The sequence below is a fragment of the Myotis nattereri genome (assembly GCF_964212035.1).
Source record: "Myotis nattereri genome assembly, chromosome: 10".
Lineage (NCBI taxonomy): Eukaryota > Metazoa > Chordata > Mammalia > Chiroptera > Vespertilionidae > Myotis > Myotis nattereri.
The window spans coordinates 47,599,080-47,618,921 of record NC_138085.1 but is presented as its reverse complement, the minus strand read 5'-3'; the positions used below and the strand labels follow the sequence as shown (position 1 = coordinate 47,618,921).

Genomic DNA, 19,842 nt, shown 5'->3' with positions numbered 1-19,842 from the left:
TTTTGAAAATGAAAAATATTTGAAATGTCAACAATAGGGAACTAATTTTTAAAGTACACACCAGAAAAAAAAAACAATTTTGAAAATACATTCACATTTTTTAAGTTAAGAGTGAAAAATATTCAGAATATGAGCTTAACACTTGACAAAAACTTTGATATTAAATATTAGTCAAAACTTGTATTGGTCCCACAGGTTGTAACTATGCTATTACATGCAATTACTTGTGTTTGCAGGTCCCCAGTGGTAATAATTAGTCTACCTGTTGACACACTATTTCTCCTCCCCACTGTTAATGTAAGCAATTGATTTGCACATGGGGGTAATTACCATCACTGATGGTGTCTGAGATGAGTTTCCCCACCAGGCTTCTGTCAATCACCACTTTCTCCAGCTGCGACCCAGAAAGGCTTAGGGACACCAGCACACCTGAACCAAAAAGGAGCTAAAACCAGGTAAGAGGAGGGAGGGGAGAAAGATATACTGAGGATTAGAATCTTTTAAAATTCTCTCTCCAAATGTATAACTTATACAGATATTTACACATGCATCTACTAGTACACCATGAAATTTTCAAAAACAATCACTGACAATTTACAGGTGGTTAAATGTTGAAACACAACTGGTGTGTTGATTAAAGCTATATGCAAAAACGAGTGTAGTCCATGTTTATTAGAAGTCTAATCTTCTAAATACTTAGAAGGTACCCATGCAGAAATAACTGCTTTGCATTGCATACAGAAATGTAACATGTTCTATTAAAATATTTTGAAAGATTACTATTTATATCAAAAATTAAAAGATTTCTTGAGGTTTGAATAGTCATTGCTATGCAAAATAGAAAGTATGCCACCATGACAACATAAACAGCAAATGTTAATGATTTATTTGCAATTTAAACCCCAATTTTACAAATAAAGATCTTGTCTATCTAAAATATTAAAATACATTAAGTCAAGGCAATTAAAGTAAAATGTTAACTTTTAAAATTCATAAATAAATAACACATCCCAGAAACAATTGCTCAAGAAAAGATAGAGAAATGTAGTAAAGTACCAGGCTTTATCGATGTCAGTGCTCACCCAACACCCAACAAAAGATGATTTAATATCACCATTATGATTTTATGCTGCTCGTTTCCATTTGTGGCAGCATTATTCATTCATCTCCAAATGTTTAAAACTTCTGAAGGACTATGCATATGGGTATGCTTGTTATCTATGAGATTATGAAATATCAACATTGGAAGAAATTGTTTCACCTTCAAGGCAACAGACTCAAAGCAGATGAATCATGGAATAGCATATGGCATAAGAGGAAAAAAAACCAATTGTCAGTAAACTTATCATGAACATGCCAGCCAAACTCAAAGACTACTATGGTTTTTAAACAAAACGGGAATTTCCCCACCTACCTAGACATCATGTCCTAGCTAGAGAGGATGATTCTGTATCAAGACATATTGGGGCATGTGTTTAAGATGAGTAGCATGAGGGACTAGGGTCATATAAAAAAAGACCACTATTCCCCCACTGCCTGAAAGATTTCAGGCACATGAATCAGAAAAGGAACTGAAGGGTCCCTTTGTATTTAACTGTTAGAATCCTTGTCCTACTCACCAGAAAGCTTTCTTTTCAGTCTTGTGCTAACAACATGATTTAATGGACTGTCCATTTCATATTAACATCCCAAATGGGGGTGGAATGGGGCAGGACTTAATCATCTTTATTGGTTTTGGAGAAAGCACATTTGTTCCAAGAATTTCAAATTACTTTTGCTACTGAATTACAACCAGCCCTGTTTTATGCCTCAATGGGAAACACTGGTATTTCCATTTTGGGGAATTCCCCCATAAGAACATAGCATGTGGTCTTCACCCCTTAAATTCTCCCTTCTCAGGAAGGCAATGTTAGGGTCATCTTTCTTATCTAGTTCTTCTCCTGGAAACAGCTTTTTCCTACCTTCCCCATTTATTCAAAACATCTCAAAAATAAATAGAAAAAGGTAAATTTTAATCTACTAAAACTTTATACCTATACTCTCAAGCACCACTTAATTATCCAGAGACTACTAGCTCCTTATGGATACTGGCTAGGCCTCTTTTATGTTTTTATCTTCAGTGTCTAGAACAATGCTAGGCACAAAGTAGGTGCTAACTTAATGTTTAGAGTAATAATCATAATTAGCTTATCATAGGGTCAGATGATTCATAGGTGGAAGGAAACCTGGTTTAATCTTCCACTTCCACGTGACCTGGAAGTTCCTTCTGCAGCATCCCTTTCAAGTATCCTTCCAGCATCCAGCTCATGCTTGAATATTGCCAGACCAGGAGCTCACTACTTTACTGAAAAGCTATTCCACCATTGGGCATTACTTCATAATCTTCCTCAAAGGAGGTTCAGCCACTTATTTACACATTCAACTGATTCAGTCCACAAATATATATGTAGCATATATATTTTTCATGAGCCAGACCCTATTCTAGCTGTTGAAGATACAGCAGTGAACAATCAGACAATACCCCTGCCCTTACTCCCCTCAGGGAGCTTGCCTTCGAATGTGGAGACAGGCAATACATAGTCTTAATATAATGTCAGATAGCAATAAGAACTACAGAGAAAAATAAAGCACAGTGAGGATGGGGATTTTAGGAAGAAGCTGTTTTAAGAAGGATGACTAATAAATAAAAAGGCCTTTCTGAAGAGATGACATTTGAGTACACACTCAAATGAAGTGAAGTAACTAGCCATATGGCTATTTTGAGAAAGGGAGTTTGAAGCAGAGAACAGCAAATACAAAAACCCTGAGGTCAGAATGTGCTGTAGAAAGCTAGGCCCATGGAGAGGAAGGGAGGGGAGGGAGAGGTGGAAGGGGAGGGGAAGGGGAAGAGAAGGGAAGGGAAGGGAAGGAGGGAGATGGATATTCAGAGGAGGAAAGGAGAGAGATATTCAGGGGCCAGTTTGGGTTGAACCTTTTTGATGAGAAGCAGCAGAGAATTATAACCCAATTATGCTTTAAAGCAGAAATCAGGCAAGAATAGAAGCAAGGAGACAATGAGGAGGCTGGTCTAGGTGAGAGAAGATGATGGTCTGACCTTGAGCAGCAATGGTAAAGAAATGATATGTTGGAAGATCTGAGATATATTTTAAAGGGTATTAACCAGGACTTGCTGAAGGACTGGATGTGCATACATGAGAAGAACTCAAAGGTGTTTACACTAAGCAACTGGGTTTACTGAGACCAAGAACTGAGGGGAAGCAAATTTATATTAGAGGGAATCAAGAGTTTGTTTTTGCGCATGTTAAGTTTGAGGTCTATGGACATACAAGTAAATATATCAAGTAGACAATTAAAAATGAGTCTGCAGTTCAGGTAAAGTGAGGACTGGAAATATATACTCAGGAGTCATCAACAATATATAGGTAGTAAAGTTGTAAAACTGGATAAGCTCTCCTTAAAAAATGAGTGTAGAGGTCATAAGTGTGGGGCCCTAATCCAATCTGACTGCTATTCTTATAAAAATAAAAAGTAAAAAGAGACACCAGAGGGCCCTCTCTCTCCATGCGCCACACAGAGAAGAGGACCTTTGACACAGCAAGAAGACAGCTGCTTACAAGCCAGGAAGAGAGGCTTCACCAGAAACCACACCAGAGGGCTCCTTGATCTTGGAACTGTGAGAAAATAAATTTCTGTTGTTTAAGGAAAAAGAACAAAAGAGTGGCAAACAAGAGGTTCCACTCTGGAATCTTTAGAGGTGTTAAAAAGTCAGGGTAGCCAAAACCGGTTTGGCTCAGTGGATAGAGCGTCCGTCGGTCTGCGGACTGAAAGGTCCCAGGTTCGATTCAGGTCAAGGTCATGTACCTTGGTTGCAGGCATATCCCCAGTAGGGGGTGTGCAAGAGGCAGCTGATCGATGTTTCTCTCTCATCGATGTTTCTAACTCTCTATCTCTCTCCCTTCCTCTCTGTAAAAAATCAATTAAAAAAAAAAAAAGTCAGGGTAGCCTTATTGACACCTATTTGGGGTACTTACTGGGATCAAGGTATGGCCATCATTTCAGATCTCTTGTAGTCCAGAGGTACCCTTGACACCAGATTTTGTAATAAGAATGTATAACTAAATTAATAAGCTAATTAATGCATTTTTATAAAACAGCCTGTGGGGAAGGATAAAGTTTCCAAGTACTGGTGCCAAATATACTTCTGGATGGTAATGGAGATAACTGGAATTAGGAAAAAATAGTCTGAAACTCAGGAAAAGAATATTCCAGCCCAGACAGGAAAGTATTTCTGCCTGTTTACCCAAAAGGTTGGTTCTTAAACCTGCCAAAATGGAACAGGCCTATGTAAGATTTGGCAGGACAGGAAGGAAAAGGGCACTAAGATACTGTCCTATTCCAGTGCAGAGGGAGGTACCTCCAGAGCAGATGAGACGAGATCCATGGGATGAATCAAGGAGAAGGCCCATGGGATTTCCCAATTTTAATGTTGGGTATTTGTGTAGAAAACTGCTGACACAAAATAGGAATTGAAACTTCCTTTTCTCTGACACCCTCCCAGATAGAAAGTATCTTTCCTTATTATTTCTGCTCTAACCCTGTTTCTTTCCATTGCCTTTAGTATTTTCTCCCTCTCATTTTCTTCAAGCTTATAGAGAGGTGTGCTTTTTCTTTAAGAAACAGGGAAACGATTTCCATGACCTTCAAATGGCTCTTCAAGTTGGTTTCTCTTAACCCTAAGTCTACAGTGCTTAGATAAAGTACTCAATTGGATATGAAATGGCACTGGGAGAAGAAAGAGAAAATTATAGCGGATGACATCATTAATTAAAAAAACATAAATAACCACAATAATCTGAGTTTCATTCATTCAGCAGGTCAAAAATAGGTAAGTGCCTCCTATATGTGCCAAGTATATATGGGAATACAATGATGAATAAACAGTCACATTGATAGAATACGTGTAGAATAGTGAAGACCTAATCTCAGAGAGAAGTGTGGGTTTTGGTTAGGATAGAAGACTGCTTCCTAGAAGAGTAGTTTATGACCCACAAAAAAAGAGAAATACATTACACTTGGTCTCAAGTATTGAAAAAGAGAGTGTACATTAAGTCTTTGTGAATGGGCTGTTTTATGATAGTGGCCACAAACAATCACATTGCAATCAACATTCTCATAGGTTAAGAAAACCACCCCCCAAATCCATGTGATTATTATCACATCTGGGAGGAAATTAAAAGTATAGGTATTCAGGGTCAATACTAAAAATCAACAATGGGTGATAGGTTCAATCAGGGATTTGAGAGTTAACTCATGTACAGGCAGCCAACACTGGTCCCATGAAATCATTAGGAGACACGTGGGAGACAGCAGGTACTAAACACTACAATTCACAGAGGCAACAAAGTATTAGGACTCTTGGAATAAATTACAGGGCCGAAGCAAATATTTAAAGTACATAGAGATACTCCCTGGAGATAGTTGGTTACTATCAATATGAATTTGCATACTGATAGTAACCAACACCCCTCCAATACTGCCCCCCCCAATACAAACTACGGGATAAATTCTGGAGAAACTCGGAGAACTACAGACAGTCAAACAATTTTACATTGGGGAAATCTATAATGAAGAATAGTTACTGATTACTTTAGAAGATAACCTGCTAGAAGAGAGAGAACATATTTTCTGTAATTTATTCCTTCATTCAGTAAACATTTATTGAGCATAGAGAGAAACCATGCCTGACTAATGCAGTAAAGTACAGAGACAAAAGTGAATGTAGCTAGGACAAAGATAAAAAAATTAATTGACTTACTATAGGGAATTGACATAAGGGCAGGAAACAAAAGGACAAAAAATAGTTTTTCTGGATGTTAACAATGGGGTTTCCCAAGGAATTATTCAATATATGGAATAGAAACATGCCTGGAAATTTGTTTGATAATTCTTTTTTTAAAAAATATATTTTATTGATTTTTTACAGAGAGGAAGGGAGAGAGATAGAGAGTTAGAAACATCGATGAGAGAGAAACATCGATCAGCTGCCTCCTGCACATCTCCTGGGGATGTGCCCACAACCCAGGTACATGCCCTTGACCGGAATCGAACCTGGGACCTTTCAGTCCGCAGGCCGATGCTCTATCCACTGAGCCAAACCGGTTTCGGCTTGTTTGATAATTCTAATTCAAATTAAGAAATATCATTTTTTCACTTATTCTCATTGTAAAATGAGTGATGCTACATTTTAATCCATAATGTAATTTTAAATCTAGCATATATAATAATGATATATTTTATATTTTATATACATATAATTTATGTAATTATATACATTTAATATTTATGTAATTACATATATAAAGATCACATAAAAGTAATTGTTCCCACAAAATATTTATAATTTAGAATCATGGTCAAATTCACAAAGGTAAATCATATATTTGCTGGCAGTTTTAAAGATCTAATTGGATAAAAACAGTGGCAGGAAGTGAACAAGAACACATGCCAAGCAACTCATTACTTTTGCTCAAAATTTTATAATTTACAGAGGACTTATATACTCTTTCTATGATGAATATAAAATTCCAATAAAACCCTGGTACATAATAAATACACGAGTTACAAAAATAGTAGTAACTAGGTTAATCCTCATACTAATTCACAGTCAGGCGGGTAGAACAACTAACCAAAGATCTCATAATTTGTGGGCAAGCAGAGTTAAGACAGGAAAAATTCTATGTTCTTTCTCCTGCTGTTGACTTCTCAGTTGACTTCCATGCAATATCTCACCTGGTTTCCCTCTCTTTAGCTGCTACTATACTCTACACAAATCTCCCTCTACTCCACTGGTTCTGAACTCAGGGTGATTTGGACTACCCAGGGACATCTGGCAATGTCTGGAGACACTGTGATTTGTCACAACCTCTATATGTTAGCCATGTCTACTGAGGCTCACCTAAGAAAGTGCTTATAAATAAGTCGCTATAGAGGCAAAAGTGTTTTCCAAATCTCCATCAAGCAGACTTGGGGAGTCCTCAAATTCTAACACTTTTCTCACATATAGGAAGGGTAAGAAATGAGAACTTGGTCAGATATCTTAAGTGGAGTGGTGGACACTGCCCAGTTCAGAACAGGACCTGGAGGAAGCCTGTTCCATAGTCTCTAACCAAGTTCAGGGCTATGGCTCTGATGACTAATGCCAGTTGTCAAGACAGAAAGAGCCCCAGGCAGGTCAGATAGCTGTGGCAGCTTGATACAAATATCCTGTAAGAACACCTCCTTGCTTTCTTTCCAAGTCTCCGCTCACCAATCAGCCTTCTTATCTTTAACTTAGTCTCTTGAGTAATTCATCCATCAGGTGGGAATGCCCCAAGCAAATGAGCAAGGTCTGTGATGCCAAATATAACTCGCACTGTGAATTAGTAAACTACAATGACAGTTAATAAATCAGTTGCTTCGTAGTTTAGTTACTGTGAATGTTGTTAGTACAAGAAAACAAATGAAGATAACATAAGAGATAGATAAGTTTAATTAATCAGAAATTTTCTGCTGAAAATACACTGCTGAAGTGGGGAGGAAATTTTTAGAAGTTGGAGACCTACATGAATAGCATCATCCCATTTTATTAGGGAAAAAGCAGGTGTGGTATGTGTATAAATACATATTACAGAAATTGTCTATATAAACCCAAGAAAATGTCAGGAAAAATATATCCAAACTGTTGATAGTAGGTAACTCAAAGAGATGGAATTGGGGAGCTAAAGGCATGAACTTTAACACATACCTAATAGATTTTAAACATTATATATATATATATATATATATATATATATATATATATATATATATGTATGTATTTTAATTGATTTCAGAGAGGAAGGGAGAGGGAGGGGAAAACCTCAATGATGAGAATCATCCATTGGCTGCTTCCTGCACACCCTCTACTGGGGATCAAGTCCACAACCTGGGCATGTGCCCTTGACCAAAATCGAAACTGGGACTCTTCAGTCTGCAGGCCAATGCTCTATCCACTGAACCAAACCAGCTAGGACCCTGATAGACTTTTTTAAAATTGGAATTATGGATGATGTTTTATTTTTTATGTATTACTTGGTTGTTGTTTTTTCTATAAAACTTTTTAAAAATAAAGAAACAGTTCTTAAAACGTGTCCATAAATATACTATTTTATGTTTTTAAAGAGATGGTTTTAAACGGATGCTTATGCCACATAATGTGTTTCTAAGAAGTCAGAATTTGAATCACACTGAAAATGAACTATAATAGAGGCTCCTTATCCAAAGCAACAAGTAGAAAACTGAACTGAGTCCCTCTCCTCTGCAATCTCACTTACTAAAAAACAATTTAAGATACCTTTTTCTTATCATATTGCCTCATTAGATTGTTCACCCATATTCCTAACAATTGTAAGGTATGATACATCCACACTACGGATTACCATGTACCTACTGAAAATAAGGTAGGTGTAGATTACTGACAGTGTGTTGTACACTGTAATGTGTAGCACTTACAGAATATATATAGAGAAATTCCATTTATTTAAAAAACACATGTATATACATACATATACAATGATGAGTGCTTGTAAATGCATGAAGGACATAAAACTGTTGACTGTGGTTACCACAGAGAGAGGAATGAACTTGGGGTAGAGGGGTACTTTTACTTTTTACCGTATCTGTATGTATGCCATCTTACAGTGATCAGGAATAATCTTAATTATTTTATATATTTTTTATTTATTTATTTATTTATTTATTTATTTATTTATTTTACATTTTAAAACATTAAACATGGGAATAAAGATCACCACTAAATCTTTTTTCAGTTCCTTTGGTTTGAGATGACTATTTTTAAGTGCTCACCTTTACCCAAAGACTTAAAATTCACCAGTGATGCCGTAACCGGTTTGGCTCAGTGGATAGAGCGTCGGCCTGCGGACCGAAAGGTCCCGGGTTCGATTCCGGCCAGGGGCACGTACCTTGGTTGCGGGCACATCCCCAGTGGGAGGTGTGCAGGAGGCAGCTGATCGATGTTTCTCTCTCATCGATGTTTCTAACTCTCTATCCCTCTCCCTTCCTCTCTGTAAAAAATCAATAAAATATATTTTTTAAAAAAATTCACCAGTGAATTCTGATTCTCTTCGATTTTTCTCAGCTCTACCATTTTTTTTTAATATATTTTATTGATTTTTTTACAGAAAGGAAGGGAGAGGGATAGCGAGTTAGAAACATCAATGAGAGAGAAACATCGATCGGCTGTCTGCTGCACACCCCCCACTGGAGGTGTGCCCGCAACCAAGGTACATGCCCTTGACCAGAATCGAACCTGGGACCCCTCAGTCCGCAGGCCGACGCTCTATCCACTGAGCCAAACCGGTCAGGGCAGCTCTACCATTTTTAACTTATTTCCTTTTCCATTCTCTTTCACAGAACCATATTCAAAAGTTGCCCTTGACACCTTCCACTTCTCCTTCCCTATAGTATATACCAGGGGTCCTCAAACTACGGCCCGCAGAAAACATTTATCCGGCCCACCGGGTGTTTTTGCCGCCGCTGTGTGCATAGGAATTTGTTCATAGTTTTTTTTTAAACTATAGTCCGGCCCTCCAATGGTCTGAGGGACAGTGAACTGGCCCCGTTTAAAATGTTTGAGGACCCCTGGTATATACTAATGTAGCATTTCCAAAACATAGTCCATGAGGTGCTAATCTTTGATGATGTTCCAAAAAAGCAGGCTTGGACACTGTATATAAGAGCCTCCTCTGGAAGATTATTTCCTCAGTTAATTTAAACACATACACACACACACACAAACACACACACACACACCCTTAATATGCTATGGGATACTTTCCTACTTCATCAACACAGAGTATTATGAGGGGCTTAAGAATAGCAGGGATTTCTTAGAATAAGTATTTTTAAACTGTTACTACTGCTTTTTGTTGAGTTAGGCACATAAAACCACAAAAATCTTTAAAAACAAAAATCTACCACAAAATATTGAGCAGTGAGCGTTACAACTTCCCCCAAATAGTTTATCATTTTGTCTTTAACAGAACCAGGTACAGTCCCTGCCCTCCTGGAACTTTCAGTCAAATTGATGAGGTATATAGTCATTAAAAAGTCACACAATAAATATTAAACTGGAACTGCAGTGAGTGCCAAAAAGTACACGGTGTTGTAATAGCAAATAATAGGAAATCGAGTTTGTCAGGGAAAGCTTCCCTTAAGAAGTGGTAATTGGTGGACTGAGATCTAAGGATAAGACTGTGTTACCTCAGTGAAAGGAGACTAAAGGGCATTTTAGGCAGCGCCAGGAATAATTTGTACAAAGGCCCTGAAGCAAGAGAAAGAATGTCGAGCGACAGAAGCCTGGTACAGCTGGGGCACTGAGATTGAAAGAGGGTATACTAAGAGATGAAGTTAAAAAGGTAAAGATATTGGGACCAGTTCAGCTTGGCCTTTATCTTAAGAATAGCGCGTTGCTATCATTTTAAAAATTCAATTTAATGATTTGATTTTTGGAAAAGATAATACACTCATAAAGTTCCAAAAGAAGACAATAAATTATAGAGATAAACAATTAAACGTCTTATTCCTATTTCTGTACCCCTCCCACCTATGCTTCCCTACCCTGTCCTAGTTAATCACAGTTTCTTATACATTCTCCAGAGCTGTAGAAGGGTTTTGAGCACATTTGTTTTTTAAAATAACGATTGTGGCTACAGTGTGGAGGACAGACTGATAAGGAGCAAAGATGGAAGCATAGAAGAGTAAGAAGTGTTGAAGGAGTCTAGAAGAGAGAGGTGAGGTGGCTCTGACTAAAGTGATGAGCCAAGAGAGGGGGAGCCCCTGGCAGATGTGAGAAGGATTTGGAAGATAAAATGAACAAGAGTCAGAGATTAGTTGGAAGTGCGTGGGGGCACGTGGCATGTTGGGTGAAGAACAGAATGATTTCAAGAATAAACAGAAGGCTTCCTGGTTTATGGTTCCCATAAGTGGATGAAAGGTAAGGCTATTCACTGAGATTAGAATGGTGGAAGAGAAACAGGTAGGGGACTCTGAATTCCACTTTCAAGATAATGTGTGTTTGAAATATTTTTAAGGTGCTCAAGGGGAGAATCCAGTAGGCAGCTGGATTTATGGATTTGGAGTATTGGGCTAGAGGTCTGTGCTCTAGAGAGAAGCCACTAAACCTCTGGATATAAATTTGGTAACTTAGCAGTTCAGAGTGAAGAGAAGAAGGCTTAGAATCGGGCCTTGAGAAATTCTAACATTCAAGGACAGAGGAAAGAAACATGGGCCTGAAAAGGAGACAGAGAAGAATGCCAGAGAGGTAGAAAAATATTGGAAGAGCAGTGTCATGGGAACTAACAGAAAAAGTACTTCAAGAACAATGGAGTGGTCAGTAGTGTTAAATTCTCCTGTGTATTTAAGATGATCCTATTTTAAAAAAATTCTATTGGGTTTAGAAATATGAAATGGTGTGTGTTTTTGTTTTGTTTTATGTGTGTGTGTGGTTTTATTTTGTGGGTGTTTTTTTGGGTGGTTTTGTTGTTTTTTTTGCAAACTGAGTAGAAAGTTTTTCTTCTGTAATATTCAGGCGAAAAGCCCAAGTGAAGCTGATTGAATGCTGAGTAAGCAATAAGGAAATGGAGAATCCAAATCGTGATAAATCTTTTAAGAAATTTGATTATGAAGGAAAGGAATAAGATATGGTGGTACTTGAGATAAATAAGAGTTGTGATTTGTTTAAATAGAAAAGATTTGAGCTTATTTGAAAGTTGAATGGGAATCTCAAGGGATCCAAATAGTCAAAACAAATTTGAAAAAGAAGCAAGTTAGGACTCACACTTTCTGGTATCAAAACATATTATAAAGCAACATTAATCAAAACAGTTGATACTGGCATAAAGACATACCTACAGACCAGTAGATTAAAACAGAGAGAGCCCATAATAAACCCTCACAAATATGGTCAAATAATCTTCCACAAGAGTATCAAGACCACTCAATGGGTAAAGGAGAGTCTCTTCAACAAGTGGTGCTGGAAAAACTGAATATCCACATGAAAAAGAAAAAAAGATTGGCTTTTATCTCATGCTATACACAAAAATTAACTCAAAATGGATTAAAGACCTTAATTTAGACCCCAAACTACAAAACTCCTTGAAGAAACAATAGGGAAAAGTTTCATGATATTGGGTTTGACAATTTCTTAGATATGACACCAAAAGCATAGCTCACAAAAGCAAAAGTAGACAAATGGGATTCCAACAAACTTTAAAACTTTTGTGTATCAAAGGACAAAATCAACAGAGTGAAAACGCAACCTACAGAGTGGAAGAAAATATTTACAAATCACGTATGTGACAAAGGATGAATAGCCAGAATATATTTTTAAAGGTCCTATTAACAACAAAAACCAAAATACCCCAATTAAAATATGTGCAACAAACTTTAATAGACATTTCAATGGCCAACAAGCATATGAAAAAAAATGCTCAACATCACTAATCAATAGAGAAATGCAAATCAAAACAAGATATCACCTTACACCCATTAGTATAGCTACTATATAAAACACACACACACACACACACACACACACGCACACAACAAAAACAAGTGTTAGGATGGGAAAAAAGTGGGACCCTTGTGCACTGTTAATGGAACAATAAAATGATGTGACCTCTATGCAAAACAGTATGGAAGCCTGCAAAAAATTAAAAACAGAGCTATCATCTAATTCGGCAACCCCACTTATGAGTATAACTAGAGGCCTGGTGCATGGAAATTCATGCACTTGGAGGGGTCCCTCAGCCACGCCTGTGCCCTCGGGATGTCCGAATGTCAGCTTAGGCCCGTTCCCCATGGAATTATTAACTTAATTCTTATAATAAACCCATGAGTTAGATATTTTATCTTCATTTTATAATCACTCTGGCATGAATAGGTGAAGTAACTTCCCCAAAGTCACACAGTTAAAAAAAGCCAAAAGTAATACCAAGAAGAAATAATGTGCGCTTTCCACAAGAGAAGTGACCATCATGTGGGGTCCTGAGAAGGCCAGAGGCAATGGGGTCCAAAGTTTAGACCAGAGGTTCCCACAGTTTCTCAGTCCATAGCACCCTTTGCGTCTCAGTAATTTTATGGTGCCTTTTGGCCAAAAGAAATACCTGCCATGCCATTTAATAAACAAATTCAAACAACTTAATCATTATGTCCCAACAACTTACTAGCCATTTGAGAGCATAACAACAGAAACTGAAAAAAAATATTTAATTCCAAAATAACCACAACTACATATTAATAAGTTGCATGCATTAATGAAGTTGGGCACTATACAACTTCTCCAACTTTGGAATCAGATTGGACAACCTCACCCTTGTTCCTGTTCTAAGTTAATTGTTGAGTGGTACTTGCTTTTTATTACAGAAGCCCTAAAAATCCAGTTTCATAAAGATATGACACCCTTGGAAGGAATGCAGTTATCATCTAATGGGAAACTCTGCTCTAACTTGGAGCCACTTATGTGTATAGTGCCCAACAGAAGCCTTGTGTTTTCCAAAATTTTTAACTATCCTGCAAGACTCTGGTGAATTCATTGCAATCCTCAGGGTGCCTCAGTGCACAGTTTGAGAACTGTGGGTCTAGATGGACTCCTTGACCTTAGGTAGGAGTAGGGACTTTTGCTCTACCATGGCAGGAGGATAGACACAGATATAATGGAGGTTTATATGCCTGGCACACAGTGTAACAGGGATCTCACAATTCAACCTAGGATTCTACTTAGCCCAAGGAGACTACCAAATGATAGGTACTTCACTGCGAGGAGCCACTGTGAATATTTTATATACAACACTATTTTATGAGAAGCACAGTTATAACTGCTTTTCATTTCATAGTTACTTAAGTAGCACATCTGCTAACCTAATAGTAGTTGTTTTTTTAACTTCAGGGTATAAATTACAATTTGGCAAAAGCACTTGCTGTGTTTTCTTTATCAGCTACATTGGCATATATGTATATGTATAACATAATATTCTCAAATATCAGTAATATAAAGTTGATGAGTTCTCACACCCAATCTTAGATTATTTTCATTTATATATTTCTAACTGGCTCATTCCAAATTGTGCCTCTAATAGAAAGTTCTAAATTTGAAATAAGTCATGTTTTAAGTTTTTGTGTAAAAATTTTGTATAGGTATTTAAATATAATACATTAAAACTTTTCTCATTAGCCCTGGCCAGTATGGCTCAGTTGGTTGGAGCATTGTCCTGTATACCAAAAGGTTGCAATCTGTCCAGTCAGGGTGCACACCCAGGTTTCAGGTTCAATCCCCAGTTGGGGCACATGTGGGAGACAGCTGATTGATGTTTCTCTTTCTCCCTCTAATATAATTTTTTTTTAAAGTCTTCTCATTAGCTAGCTATGAAAGCCATTTTACTTTCCCTTTAAAAAACAGGTGTTTGGTATATGTTTGTTTCTACTTTGTAAAATATATATCAAAATAAAGGAACTAGATTATTCAGATTTGAACTCATTTAGCTTTCTATGTATTAACTATAACTGAATATATGAGAGAAAGTCATAGTTCTATACTGGTTTCCTTTGGGGCAAAATACCTTGAAGTTTCCAAAACATTAGCAGGCACAAATGCCAAGGGCAGAGGCAGGAAATTATGAGTTCCTTTAAAGAAATACTTTAAAATAAAAACAATTTATAAAAGAGAAGAAAGAACCATTTATGAAAAGAACAGGAAGGAAATTTTGATTGATGACACAAAGACACATAATTATAAAGAAGATTAAAGTTTTCTTTATGTCATAACCATGTTCCAAAACTGGGTTCATTTCTGTATTTTTAAGAGTAATCAATCAATGCATGAATAGATTATCATAGGTCATCAAACTTTGGATTGAGGTAGTCACGATACAATGTGAACTCTATTTTTACTTGAAAGACATGAATTTTTTGCCTAAAAAAGAAAAATTATCAGGACATGATATTAAATCTCCTAGCTGAACATGAAGATTACTAGGTACAGTGCTATGTGTGTACAAACACACAGACATACATTATTACTTTTAGTGTAAATTTTTGTGGGTGTGATGAGCATGGACATATACCAGAGTTCCTTCAGGAAGAATGGAAGCTGGGAACATAGCTGACTGACAAAGGCCACACTTGCCCCAGGGACTACTAGCCAATGACTGAATACGGTGGGTACTAGTCAAATAGGAAACTCCTCTAATGAGCAAATTTGGCTCAGGTACTCCCATTTGGCCTGGCTGAAACTTTCTCAGCACCATACTGCAGTTTGAGGCTCTTTATAGCCAAGTCTTTCTTCCTTCTCCCTTCACAGGGTCAGACCAGCATTATAGCTCTCCCCACCCACTCGTTCCCTTCCCCTTTACTTTCACATCTCCCCCCTAGGTCCCTTCCATTCCTAGTACCATCTTGACATCTGTTTCTCAGAAGCACTCTGGGAATGTTTTAAAATATTTCAACTAAATGTACAAAAAAAAATTTTTTTTTCAACTAAAGAAATACATATATAAATTGCTAAAATGTCAAAGAATACTTGAAATTAAAACAGCCGTGTACTGTCTTATTTCAGCACAACCTCTCATACCACTCTCTAATGTACCATTTTCAACTCTTAGTAATTTCTTCTGATTCTACTGCCACGTTTCTAAATATGTTGGGTCACTTAGAACTGCATTCAGGTGCATATAACAGAAACCTAAAAAAATTATTACTTAACAGAATGGGAGCTTGTTTTTCCTAAGAGGACAAGAAATCTGGAGTTAGGCAGTCCATGGCTGATAAGACATCTCCACGCTATCTATCATCAGGTTCCAGGCACCTACTGTCCATTCCCTTCTCCTTTATTAAATAGCTTTTCATCAACATTACTCCAGCAATTATCCCCTTTTCTGCATCGAATTTTCCCCCACTGGACCACTACCATTATCAAACGAACAGAAATAGGTGTTATTTCTCCCAGCTAAATAAGAAAATAAACATCTTTTGACCCCACCTTCCCTTCCCTATTTCTTTATTTCCTTTATAACATAACCCTTTCTTATGTTGTAAACCTAATTTCTTTCCTCCCATTAGCTCTTAAATGCGTTCCAATCAGGCTTCTGCCCACACCATCTACCAAAACTGCTCATATCCAGGTCACTGATGACCTATGTTACTCTATCCCAAACATGTCAAACTCGCGGCTGGCAGGGCATGTGGCCCACTGGCTGCGAGTTTGACATGCCTGCTCCATCCAATGGTCAATCTCAGACATCTTGTTACTGGTATCTTACATGCCAGTTATACCTGATTTTCTTCTTGGAACTTAATTTCATGGACACCATACTGACTTCAGTGTGGTCTACCTCTTAGGCTAGTCCTTATCTCCTTTCTCCATCTCTCCAATCCCCAAATGCTGGAGGACCCCAGGGATCAGCCCTTCAGCCCCTCCCTAGGTGATCTTCAGCAATCTCTTGGCTTTAATACCATCTGTGGGGTTTCCTCAAAAAGTTCTCTCTCTAGCTCAGACCTTTCTCTGAACTACAGATTCCTATAACCAACTGTCTATTTGATTTCTCCACCTGAATATCTAATGGGCATTTCAAACATTGATGTCCAAAACTGAGCTCCTGATGTTTCCTCAAACTTGTTCTCAATCTTCCCTTTACAGTGAATGGTAACTCTATTGCTCAGAAATTTCTTCTATACCCCACATTTGATCCATCAACAAATTCTGATGGCTCAAAACTTAAATTATACTCAGAATTTGGCCACTTCTCACCACTTAACCATTCCCATAAGTCAGTACCACCATTATGACTCACCTGAACTACGGAAACAGCCTTTTAACTTATCTCCAATTTGATCTTTGTTCCCTTCAATCTGTTTCCATCACAATAGCCAGATCGATCCAATTAAAAAATCAGGAAAAAAAAGTAAATCAGATCAAGTTCCTCCTCCACTCAAAAATCTTCAAGGGTTTCCCATCACACTTGGAGTTAAGGAAAGCCCTTTCAGGAGCTTACAAGGCCTTATATAACTAGTGTCTCATTTCCTCTGGTCTCAATTCCTATACTCTTCTCCATCGTGGTATAAATTTAACAGTGTCTTAATGCTGAAACTTTTATTACCTAAGAATAGTTTGTTAAATGATTTTAGAAATTCAGAGCAGGAAATTATTCAACATTTTCTCATAATGAAATCATTCTGGGAGACTGAAAAACAATGAGAAATGTATTTGATAGCTAGTAAAATTAAACTCTGAATTACACCTCACACTTTCATTGCATTTTAAACTAGGAATAGGAATAGTCTGGAAAAGCAACTTCAAAAGGCAATTTTCATTCAGAACATATTGATTTATAAACTTATGAATTTGTAAGTGGAAAGAATTATTTTTAAAATGATACAATTTATGTGTAACTGGATCAACAACATGAACTAAGTTCTGGTAATGATGACAACCTATAAAATCTCATTGTTCAACAGAGGGAAAATCCAAGCACTGACTGCATCTTCTGAAATCCTTTACGTTGTTGCAGTTGCCTTGCTGATTTCTAAACAATTTGACTTTTTTGTAGAAGTAAGGATCCCTTGAGAAGAAGACAACAAGATAAATTCCATAAATCCTAAATTTGCCATGGAGGGCAAGGATGAAAAAATATTTACCTGATGCACAAAAGAGGGATCCTAAGAGAGCTTATGATAATGATTTATTTTGCAACTAAGAAAGGCTTAAGGGAATCCTTCTAAACATTTAGCTTGCACACCGAATTTTTAATTTACTGTAATATGAGAGATCTTTAGGAAAAGACATATAGACATATTTTTAGAAGATCTAGCTAACAGTCCTATCTAGAATCTAAGGAAGCGGATAGATTATGTTAAGAGGTCTCTCAAAGGCCCTAAAGATGTGGGGACTAACACAGACTTGTGGTCAGGGTGGAGGTAAAGTTACCTTGCTAAAATATATCACATCAAGAGTATGCTGGTTGTAAAAGATCTATTTTAGGAATATCTTATCAATCATAAAAATAAAGCACAAAATATAAAAAAGGTAAGTTCCGCCTTGGTCCAATGACTCAGTTGGTTAGATTGTCTTCCCATATACCAAAAGGTTGGGAGTTCGATTCCTGGTCAGGGCACATAGCTAGGTTGTGGGTTAATCCCTGGTGGGGGCAAATACAGGAGGCAACCAATTGCCGATCACTGTTTCTCAGATCTATGTTTCCCTCTCCCCGCCTTTCTCTCTAAAATCAATAAACATACTCCCATGAGGATTTTTTAAAAAGTAGACTCATTGATATAACAGCACAAGAAAAGAGTACTTCAAGTGGCTTTAACTTACAAAAGCAATTTTGTATATATTTATCATGCACATTCCTTTTCTGAGTTGAATTAATTCACTAGTGAAGGACATTCCTCTCCATGCTCCCCCACACAGACATACACACAAACTTGCTTATTAAATTAAAATGCAATAAAACCTATTTTAAAAGGATTGCCTATTGGGATGCTCCACTGCATATTTTAAGATACCTGACATGTTCCAACTTACCCTGTGCAACGGTAAGGGTGGAGGCCATGAGACACACCTCATACTATAGGTGGTAGGCATGCCCTCCAGTCAAGCAATTTTATGCTTGCTTTTAAGGTGAGTAATGGCATTGAGAAGTACAATTTGAGTTGTACTAACTTTAAAACTTTCTGGAGCATATTTTATATTCAAGTTTTAAAGTCTGATTAAAACTTTTATGAAAACAAATTATGAATTTTTAAATAATCCCATTCTTTTGAATAGTATCCTAAATGGAAATTAAGAAGTATTATGGTTCTAAAAATATTAATTCAGCCTTATTAAACAGTCTCTGGAAAGTAATAATTTATTACAGTTGAGGAGGTAACTAAATAGTTACCTTCATGAGTAAAGTTGACGAGTTTAAACAAAAAAATGAGGAAAAATTAGAGTCCACTAAAATGATAGTCTATATTTGAGTAGTAGATTAAGATTATGTTCCTAATTACTACAAATTCAATGTTGTAGATTTATAGATAGAGCCATGAACTTCAGATAACAGTAGACTTAAAGTAGTCAAATTGTAAACAAATAAGAATTTAAATTGATACAGGATATTCAATTCCATAAAAGTTATAATTATTAGAACTGATGTACCTTCAATTATATGTATAAGTAGAATATGACTAATGATTTTTTTATCATAAGTAAGTAAAATTTTTCTAAGTAAATAGTATTTTTAAGCCAATCAGCAAGGCTGAGGCATTTGTTCATTATTTTATGATCAATAAACATTAATTATTATGATGAAGTCCTAAATCTAGGCTTATTCAACATGTAACTCCTTATCTAGGTCTTAATAGTGCTGTCCAATAAAAATTTCTTTGGTGAAAATGTACTGTATAGACATTGTCTACTGAATACTTAAAATGTGGGTAGTTCAACTGAGGAACTGAATTTTTAATTTAATTTAAATTTATATTTAAATAGCCAGAGGTGACTCGTGGCTACCATATTAAACAGGACGGCTTAGAAGCTTCAAAAAAAAAAAAAAAAAAGAGCAAATGTCTTATTATGTTAGGTCAACTCTAGTCTATTGATTTCCATAAGCATGGCATTCACAAATGTTTACAGAGTGGTATGCCAAAACACCTTTTGTCCTATAGTTCTATCTTCATTCAAAATTATGATTAAATTTATACCGGTAAATATTTAATACAACAGTCAGACAATTCCAAACAATAAATACCACTGAAAAGATTTTTAGT

The 19,842-nt window shown here is 36.7% G+C and overlaps 1 protein-coding gene across 3 annotated transcripts in view; it reads right to left on the bottom strand.

Annotated features, from left to right (window-relative positions):
- WDPCP (WD repeat containing planar cell polarity effector) overlaps nucleotides 1-19,842 on the bottom strand; it is a gene marked incomplete at its 5' end in the record, with an annotated part of 194,364 nt that overhangs the window by 165,844 nt on the left and 8,678 nt on the right. For all 3 annotated transcript variants that reach the window (XM_081100593.1, XM_081100592.1, XM_081100591.1), the window contains one exon: nucleotides 331-445. In XM_081100593.1, coding sequence (XP_080956719.1) covers nucleotides 331-445 — 115 coding nt within the window. The remainder of the gene's footprint in view (nucleotides 1-330; nucleotides 446-19,842) is intronic.